Source organism: Oncorhynchus gorbuscha, linkage group LG19, assembly GCF_021184085.1.
Source record: "Oncorhynchus gorbuscha isolate QuinsamMale2020 ecotype Even-year linkage group LG19, OgorEven_v1.0, whole genome shotgun sequence".
Lineage (NCBI taxonomy): Eukaryota > Metazoa > Chordata > Actinopteri > Salmoniformes > Salmonidae > Oncorhynchus > Oncorhynchus gorbuscha.
In genome coordinates, this window is record NC_060191.1 from 27,243,252 (window position 1) to 27,253,027 (window position 9,776).

At 46.1% G+C, this 9,776-nt stretch overlaps 1 protein-coding gene across 1 annotated transcript in view; it reads left to right on the forward strand.

The window, feature by feature from the left end:
* The window catches only part of znf407 (zinc finger protein 407), a 195,093-nt gene extending 187,644 nt beyond the window's left edge, over positions 1 to 7,449 (forward strand). The window contains exon 9 of the mRNA XM_046314326.1: positions 5,108 to 7,449. Within this exon, the coding sequence (XP_046170282.1) occupies positions 5,108 to 5,991 (884 nt within the window). The 3' untranslated portion in view covers positions 5,992 to 7,449. The remainder of the gene's footprint in view (positions 1 to 5,107) is intronic.
* Positions 7,450 to 9,776: the final 2,327 nt, after the last annotated feature.

Sequence of the window (9,776 nt, forward strand, 5' to 3'; positions counted from 1 at the left end):
CCTCAGAAAACAATTGTAGACCTCCTCAAGTCTGGTTCATCCTTGGGAGCAATTTCCAAATGCCTGAAGGTACCACGTTCATCTGTACAAACAATAGTACGTAAGTATAAACACCATGGGACCACGCAGCTGGCATACCGCTTGGGAAGGAGACGCATTCTGTCTCCTAGATGAGCGTACTTTGGTGCGACAAGTGCAAATCAATCCCAGAAGAAGCCACTCCTCCAAAACCGCCATAAAAAAATGTGGTCTTCCAAATGGACAATGACCCCAAGTATACTTCCAAAGTTGTGGAAAAATGGCTTAAGGACAACAAAGTCAAGGTATTGGAGTGGCCATCACAAGTTCCTGACCTCAAGCCTGACTCAGTTACACCAGCTCTGTCAGGAGGAATGGGCCAAAATTTACCCAACTTATTGTGGGAAGCATGTGGAAGACTACCCGAAACGTTTGACCCAAGTTAAACAATTTAAAGGCAATGCTACCAAATACTAATTGAGTGTATGTAAACCTCTGACCCACTGGGTATGTGATGAAAGACATAAAAGCTGAAATAAATCACTCTCTCTACTATTATTCTGACATTTCACATTCTTAAAATAAAGTGTTGATCCTAACTGATCTAAGACAATAAATATTTACTAGGATTAAATGTCAGGAATTGTGAAAAACAGAGTTTAAATGTATTTGGCTAAGGTGTATGTAAACTTCTGACTTCAACTGTATGTGTGCTTTCTCAGCGGTGCTCTGTAAGAGAACCCACGATGACTTATAGGGTACATGTATAATGTAACGGCAACTCAGCTAGAAAGCAGCTTAAGACCTTGGTGGTAATTCACCCAATAGTCAGTGCTCTGTGAGATGTGTGTGTGTGTCTGGGATTCCTCTGAATGAATTGTCCAGTTCTCGCCCATTTCCTGGGTGGTCAGATACGGAAGGTGAATGAGACAAAGGGTCGGACACTTCCCCACAAAAAAACTCCCTTATTAAGGGTTACCCTCTCTCCTCCACCCTCCGTCCACATTCTTCCCACCCTCCGTCTCCTGGTGGCAGAGGTGTGGGTGACCAGGGGGTCAGCCAGTCTTGGCCAGGGGAGAGTCAGCAAAAAAGGAGCTGAGTTCAGGGAGGAGAGAGGAGGAGAGTGACCTGGCTGTATGCACTGTGAGTGACAAACACTGAACCAAAACCTGGTCGTATGCCTTCTGCCTTTGACTGTCAGCCCTATGCCCTATATATACTGTACATCCTTAAAGGCCCACTCTGTGATTTTTATGGTTATTTAAATGAATGATTGAAACCCGTCGATTCTTTGAGAATGTAACTGATGTGCCTCTCTTGAGCTACTTGTTGAATATACGGTTGACCTAGAAAGATCATTGTGCCCATGTATGGCTGTTTGTCCTTGGGGTGTGTACTGCGCTGTGTGTCTCCATCCTTATCTCATCTTTCTCTCCTCCTCATCCCCCTAGTGTCAATCTCGTCCTGGTGTAATTGCTTGTTTTTTAGTCACCAGGCCAGTTCTCCCTCTCGCTCCCTGGCGTTGATTCATAGAGCTTGTAAAGGTGACAGTGGTCCCTCTCAGTCCTTTTCAGCTGGAACAAAGCAGGTGACAGAAACACATCCCTAGACGGCTGACCTGATGGTCCCCACTGTCCCCACCCCGTCTCTCCTAGCCTGGACTTGAGGGACACAGGAGGAGTAGTAGTGGTTCTTCATTCCAGCATGTCGTCTGTACCATGTAGTGATGGGGGGGGACTTCCTTCTTCTAGCCCTCCTCCATGTCCCCCAGCCCTGCCCCCACAGCCCATCCGTTGTGACCTGGATACATGCTCTCTCTGACACTTGAACTACTTAGCTGTGTCACCTTCAAAAGCCCCGACAGTGCCACCGACACCCACCCTGCTTGCGCGTCAGCTGGAAAACGGCCTTACAAATCAAACACCCACAGTTTCATATCTCGGATTTTACGGAATTGGCCGTAAGAGGATGGTAAAGGATTCTGTTTGAAAGTAATTGATCTTGAAGCCCATGTGTTTGTCACGGTGTTGCCATTGTGCCGTCATGTTTGATTCAGTATAATTGACTGGGCTTGGCTTATGCTTTTATGTCCAATCCAGGTTCGACTGTCCACTGTGTCCAGGTTGATTCGTGTTCAGTGTTAAAGCAGTTCAGACAACGTTAAGGTTGACTTGTGTAATTGATTGATGGGGGCTGCATGTCGGTGTTAAGGTTACTTCCTCTAACTGCGTCTGACGGCTTCCCAGGCGACGACCCTCTCCTCCCTGAAGTAATGCCACTTAGAACCCCACCCTCCTCTACCCAACACCGCAGGCTGTGCTGGCTGCGGGCATTGATCCACTGATCAATATATAGCTGCATCTGTAGTGTACACACTGAAGACTCCAAGCTGTTGACTGTATGGTAATAGGGTAGGCTAAAGGCATCCGCATGCTTCCCAGATGGAACAGTTATATTATGATGACAAAAAGATTAGCGTTATTGATTGTTTTGGACTTTCGGGCACACAATTCCTTTCCTCGACGCAAGCTTAAGTCGGTGATTGGTCGGCTTTAGAAATTCTTCACTGGTGCCTGTTGTCATTCGACAAGAGACGACTCGTCCTCATGCACATTCACTTGAGGAATACTGCACCAAACAGTACCTAGTTAGACGAAAAATCGCCTGGCTAAGATCTCTTCGGCAAAACATTTAAAAAATGAATGACAGATTTCTTGAATGGTCTTCGATTCATTCGGACTATTTTGAGGAAGTGTATACCGCCTACGGCATCTCAAAATGGACAAACCGAACTACGTTCTCGTTTGCCACGGTCTTTAAGTATGCGAGCACACTGTATGTACACTGTGTGTCTGTCTGACTGACTGTCATTTTGTCCGTCTTGCATTCTCCTGTGCTGCTGACACTATAATTCTCTTATCCTTTATTTTCTCCCCATTCGACCTCTGTTGTGGCTTTTCCCTCCTTCTCTGTAGGGAGGCCAACTCTCGTCTGGAGAAATGACATCAGAGCCTCCCTTCTTCTTTCTTCTTGATCTTTTTCTCGCCGGAGCCTCCATCTTGTTTGAAATGACTGCAAATAATGTGCTCTGTCCTCACGACTCGCTGTTAAAGGAATCGGTCACTCAGAACACTCAAAACACATATTAAAACACGCATCAGCCTCTCGCCGGGCCCCAATCACGCTGTTCAAATGTTGTTCTTCCACCGGGAGCAAGTGAAGAGATGGGATGTGCAACATTAACTTGATTCGCACCGGGCCACGACTGAGAGACACCCCATAAACCTCAGCGGGCAGGCAGGCTGCTGCCTAGGCCCAGCAGACAGTACCCCACAGATAATGTGACACACGCTAGCGATGCCTCCTATAGCCCGCCACACACATAAGCGCGCACACACACACACACACACTCGCGTACACATACACACTCGTTTTATGGTAATGTGTAAAAACATCACAGCAGTGAGTTATTGTCCCCTCCTGTCGGCCTCTCGGCTCTTAGCAGTTCAGCGTCGGCATAATCCGTTAGCAGTGGCCAGTGGGTCTCTGTAAACAGGCCACCTCTGCTGTCCTAAATGTCAGCCGCCCATACAGAGGGACTGGCGCCCTTGCCTTTGCAGCACTTGTTCTATAGACTGTCCACAGTGTTTCCTACTGAAGTATTTATGACTATGGGTTTTAAATGTGTTCACTCTGAATTGTGGAGATTTGCTATTTGCTATGTTTCCTATTGTGTCATCATACTCATTTCCCATGAAATCATTGGCGGGGGGTTGTGTGAAGATGGGGGCTATTTTGTAAAGGTATATCAGTGGAGGATGGAGATGGACTGCTATTTGGCAGAGGGTGATGGGAGTAGTGATTATGAAGAACTGACCACTGGTCAGTTTGTTGACACACAGACATAATAGCATTGGTTACACTAGTCAATGGGATACACAATGTCCTCGATCTTGATTCGGTGTAGTTGACGATGCTGTAGCTACAGTATGTTCACTGTGCATTCGTACACTGGTCATCATAGGTCCATTTGTAGCTTTGCCATCAAATAGTCAACCTGCCTGGTAAAATAATAGTTAAATCAAATAAAAAACGAAATGACGGTGAGAAAATAATTATTGAGGAGTTTATTGTTGCGTGTGTGAAGCAAACCTGGGTCAGATTCTTTCAAATACCTTGTTTTCTGATTTACATTTAACCCGGTACAATGGAACCAAGTGCACCTGCCTAGAAAATATTTGACCCAGGTTTGGTGTGTGTGTGTGTGTTTGTGTGTGTATGTGAGCGAGTGTCACCTGTTCCTCTCCAAATCCTTTTCTCCGGATAGATTATGCATGTCTGAATCCTCTGAGCTGCTCTCAGCCTTAAACAATGCCATTTCTAACACCATTCCCATCGCCTTGGCAACTCCATAGCAACCTGTGGTCTGCCAGGGCATGGTGTGGATCAATTAGCACCGTCTGACGTCTCACCACTTCTTGTCACCCATTTGAATACCTTGATATTTTTTTTCTGAAGAAATTAATTTGTGTGTCCATTTAAAAAAAATAAAAAAAATATGCACGCTAGATTATTTTTCATATCAAGTTAACGGAGTATTTCTATATAGATATATTTTTTTTATGTTAGGCTCTGTTATTACGTCAGCTTTGCCAGTGCCCTGTAGAACTTGATTTAAAAAGGAATAAAGACAAAATAGAGAGACAACATGTCCCTGGCCAACAGAATGAATGGACATTAAATAGAAAGGAGGACCAAGGCATATAGATGCCTTTATTTGTATGGCATGTTCAATGGAACAAACATGTCTAAATCTGACGTGTTTTGGCTGCATGGCTGTCAGGGAGTACAAAGACATGATAGTACAATGTTTTCTTTGAACAAAGCATTTTCCCAACAACCCTGATTGAAGACACGAGGGCGGGGTTACAGAATAGCCAATAGTCATTGGACAACAACTAGTATCTTTTTTTCCCACAAGAATGAATGGTCATTGGTGCTATAAGTATAGTCCTAATAACTCAAAATGTCTACTAACGTCATACAGCTTTGCCATTAACGCTGCTCCATATCTCTGTGTTTTTCTCAGGTATCGTGTCCAAGTCGTTCGAGTGTCGTCTAAAGGGCCAGGGAGCCACGTTCGTGGAGGTTGACACTGCGTTTGACGGGGCCTTCCCGTTGCGAAGGGTGGGCTCCATGGAGGGGCTGGAGGGCCAGGAGGGTGTCCAGCAGGTGATCATCATCCAGGGTTACGGCAGTGGGGAGATGGCCTTCGACCAGGCCCTGGAAGAGTCAGCTGCTGCTACCCTGCGAGACCTGGCCATGGCGGGACAGGTGGCCGAGGTGCTCCACATCACCGAGGACGGCCAGGTCATCTCCTCGGGGAGGGAGGTGTCTGCAGGCGGGGCCCATCACCTGGCCGGAGGCACCACCCGGTACGTCCTGCTGGAGTCCGGCGGGACTGCAGCCGGAGGTCACGGGGGTCACGGGGGAGGGGCGACGCACCACCACATGGTGTCGGAGTCATCCACGGCTCTGGATGCCCTCCTCAGTGCCGTCAGCGAGATGGGCCAGCAGGAAGAGGACAGCCAAGAGGTCATGACCCAGGAAGTTGTGTCAGAGGTGGTGGCGGAAGAGGAGGAGGTGGAGGTGAAGACGGACGAGGAGGTGTGGGAGGAGCAGCAGGTGCAGGAGGAGCAGGTGGTCCAGGAGGTGCTGCAGTTTGCAGCCAGCCATCTGATGAAGGAGGGGCTGACGCAGGTGATCGTCAACGATGAGGGGACCCACTACATCGTGACAGAGCTGGATGACAACACCCTCCAGGTGGAGCGGACCATGTACACCCAGCACCAGGGAGGGGAGGACGACCAGCAGAGCGAGGGAGTTTCAGAGGGCCAGACTGGGGAGAGGATGGTCTACTACCTGGATGGAACGCCACACAATGTGGTTCTGGAGAAGGTGGAGGTGGACTAGTCGGTGACTGTGGCGAGAATCTCATCTGGATTTCCTTGATTCCTCGAGTCCTCTCCTCACCTCCTTCTCAAAACCCGTTGGATAAGAAGTTGTAGGGGAGTGACCTCTGTCTGACCTTTTCATCCATTGGGTTGGAGAAGGCGGCGAGGGGAGAGAATGCAGTTGAGAGTTTCCCTGTGTGAAGACCAAATGTCCAGCTTAAAGCCCCTAAGAGTCTTCCTCTTTGTCTCTTTCATTGAAAATGTCATGTATTTTTTTTTATACATAGCTTTATCTCCGTTTTGCAACGATCAACTCAGGATAACATTGACACCTATAGAGTTCTAGTGAGGTGCGAAGTCTTTGGCGCTAACATTATTTAACATTTGCATCATTTTATGGCCAACGCCAGAATTACCACTTGTTTTTGGAGTCATGACTGGAAATACGTAGGCTATTTTCAGTTGCAAAAAGAACACTTTTAGGATTACATAACGGGAAATGTTCCCGTTATCTAGAAAGACGTACAATCTTTAAGTTGTGTGGTTTGGTTTTGTTGAAAGTTGGAGAATAGTAGCAGCTTTATTTTTCAGTTTGATATGGTTTTACTAAAAGGACATTTCCACCCAAAAACGATATTTTGCTATTTGTTTAATCAGCCCATTGTTGGTTTTGCATGTCAGCAATCCATTTTCAACATATATCATTTTCAAAACACAGAAATACCGCTGGTATGATGCAAAAGGCAGCATCATCTTGCATCATACCAGCTATATTTCTGTGTTTTGAAAGTTATATATCTTGAAAACTTGTTTGCTGATATGCAAAACATTTCTGTACTATATCAACAATGGACTAATGAAACAAATACCAAAATATTGTTTTTTGAGTGGAGTTTTCCTTTAAGTAGTGAATTAGTTTGCAATTGTAAGTTAAATAATTATTTTTGGTTTGTTTATTTAAAATTAATAGGTCTGTTTTGATAACAGACACCTTGCTTTCATACCTTGCTGAATCTAGGACCAATAGGATTTTGGACATCGAAAATATCCAGGCTGCTGATTGCTCTAAATACAGGGGCAGTCCACTGATTGGCTTTGTTTTCAGCAATTCCTAAATATGGTCAGAACGCTGATTGGTCTGAATCCAGGCGCAGTCCACCTATTTTTCAGGATGTTCTCAAAATGTCACGGTGCTGACATTGTTTTGCATCATTATTAAGTTCTCTCATAGTGAGTGTCCTTTGACCGTCAAAATAGGACAAATTAATTGGATTGCCACAGAAAAATGCGTTTGACAGAATAGCTTGATGATGACACAACATTTAGTGAGTTTCTGATAATCATAATTCAATTAAAGTTGCTAAGTATTTTTCTCCATTGGTTTTACTGCTCTCAGTTATTGTAAATATATGATTCTGTAAATGAAATTGCAATGAGACTTGCGTTTGACTAATGACAATAAAGCTTGGTCTTCATTTTTGGAGGGTTGCTAGTTCACCTCAAGTTTTCTATGACAGTGTTAGAATCTCCTATTCACATCAACCACATGGACTTACATGCATCAACTGACATAGGAGCTTTGACCAAGTGTGTTTCCAATCACCATCATCATGATCATCACCATCATCATGATCATCACCATTGTCATTATCACCGTCATTACCGTCATCATGATCAGCATCGTCCTAATCATAAATCCGCCTCTCCCTCAACCAGCCCCCTATTCTCTCCCTCCATTGTGTTGAACACACACATTCTTTCTCCCTACAGTATTCAAGAGCTGGAAGAGGGAATCAATATTCACTTAGGGCCGTAGTACAGCCTAGGCTCTGATTGAGTGAGTGGGAGCCAAGAATGACGGCTATGAACACAATGACGAAGACTGGCTTTCACATAGGGGCCACCAAGAGATCATCTGTTTAATGTAGCACCGCCAGGTGTGTGTGTGTGTGTGTGTGTGTGTGTGTGTGTGTGTGTGTGTGTGTGTGTGTGTGTGTGTGTGTGTGTGTGTGTGTGTGTGTGTGTGTGTGTGTGTGTGTGTGTGTGTGTGTGTGTGTGTGTGTGTGTGTCAGCGAGAAAGAGAGAGAGTTGTGGGCTGAGAGGATTACAGCTGGATTGAGTGAGCGAGGTGAGCAGAAGAGCAGCAGCAGAGACCCCCCCCCTCATAACCACTGTCGGAAGGTGAGCCTGTAATTTCACATGGCCTACTGTATGACTCTCTGCTACACAGAACTATAGCAGCCCTGCCTCAGCTAAAACCTGCAATCCTAGCTGTCTCCTTTCGCGCTTTCTCCTCCCAGTTAACACACAGTTAACACAATTATACGACGTGAATCATCATGGTGTGTGGGTTTTTATGTGTGTATCGCTGTGCGCGTGTGTGTACGTGTAATATGCTTGTGTATGTGCATGCGCGTGGCGTGGCGTGTCTCACTCTCTCCACCCTGTGCGGCTTCCTAATCAGAGACGGGTGGCTCATTATTAGCTACAGCAGGCCGCGCGTGTGACATGGAATAGGGAGAAATTAGCAGCTGTCACCGAGTGATGAGTTCATTTCCTGACAGGCCCTGTTCGCCTGAGTCCGTTGGAGACGACGGGCAGACGGCTGATGGAAACCTGCCGCTGCAGCTTAATTGGTGAGCCGGAAAAGGGCAGAGGGCCGGTGGAGGGCAAGGGGGGGGTGGAGGGGTGGCTATCCTCCCTCTCCTTCCATCACTCTGTGGGGGCAGACGGGAGAGCGAGAGGAGAAGGACAGGGGGTTGGGATCTCTCTGAGTATGATAAATATGGCAATTCTGTTGAGTTCACCGTCTATAGGAAACATATCAGCCCGTGGATCATTTTCTTAATGTCTCTGCTATTCGTTTTGCCGCCCCTTTGGCAGTATTAACATTCTCGCTGATGCTGATACACCGGTTGTGTGTTGTGTCCTGGGGACAGCATGCAGGTACAATTCTATTAAAGGGACCGGTTTGTGTTGTGGTCTACTTTCTATGTTATGTGGTCTTGTTCCTGGAGCGTGAGGGCAGTTGAAGAGATGTACAGTCAATTCTATATTTTCTAGTCATTGTTTGTGTCAATGCTCTGACAGAACTGTAGTGTCTTGAGTATTTGAAAGCTGATATAATGCGGCAGCAACAGACCAGGAGTGGTTCATCTCTTTATGGAATGATTGGGCCTACCATCTCTCTCTCTCTCCCCCGTATCCCTGTCTTTGTTCACACTAATCCAGCGCTAGCACCCCCCACCCTCCTGCAATAGACTCACTGCCACACCTACCTCAGCGCCTGACAAACATTGACAGCCCCACTCCATTCCCGAGCCACTCATAGCAGGCGCCCCCCCCTCCCCCCCACCCAGAACCTCCCCCAAACACACACAGCGAAATGCACAAACACTCACAAGCACACACGCACCCCTGAAAACACTTCAGGCCCACAGACATGCGGGCTCTCAACACTTCATTAAGAGAAGCAGTGATTGAAAAATGATCCGATTAGCTCACTATGAAGAGCGGGGTGACCGAAATAACTGTCATTTCAACCTTGAATGAGAAACAACTGTAAGTGCTTTTAATTAGACACACAACACAGAGGAATAGAGAGAGAGAGAGAAAGAGAGAGAGAGCATTTCCCCTCCTTCCCCAGCATGAGATGTTTAAAAAAGAAGAAGAAAACAGCTTTATGAAAACTTGGTTGAGGTAAAAGAGTGGCAAAACCTCCTTTAAAAAAAGGGTTTTCCATTTAGATTTACAATATTTAATATAGATCTCTAGAGAGAGAATTTTAAAAAAAAGTTTTACATC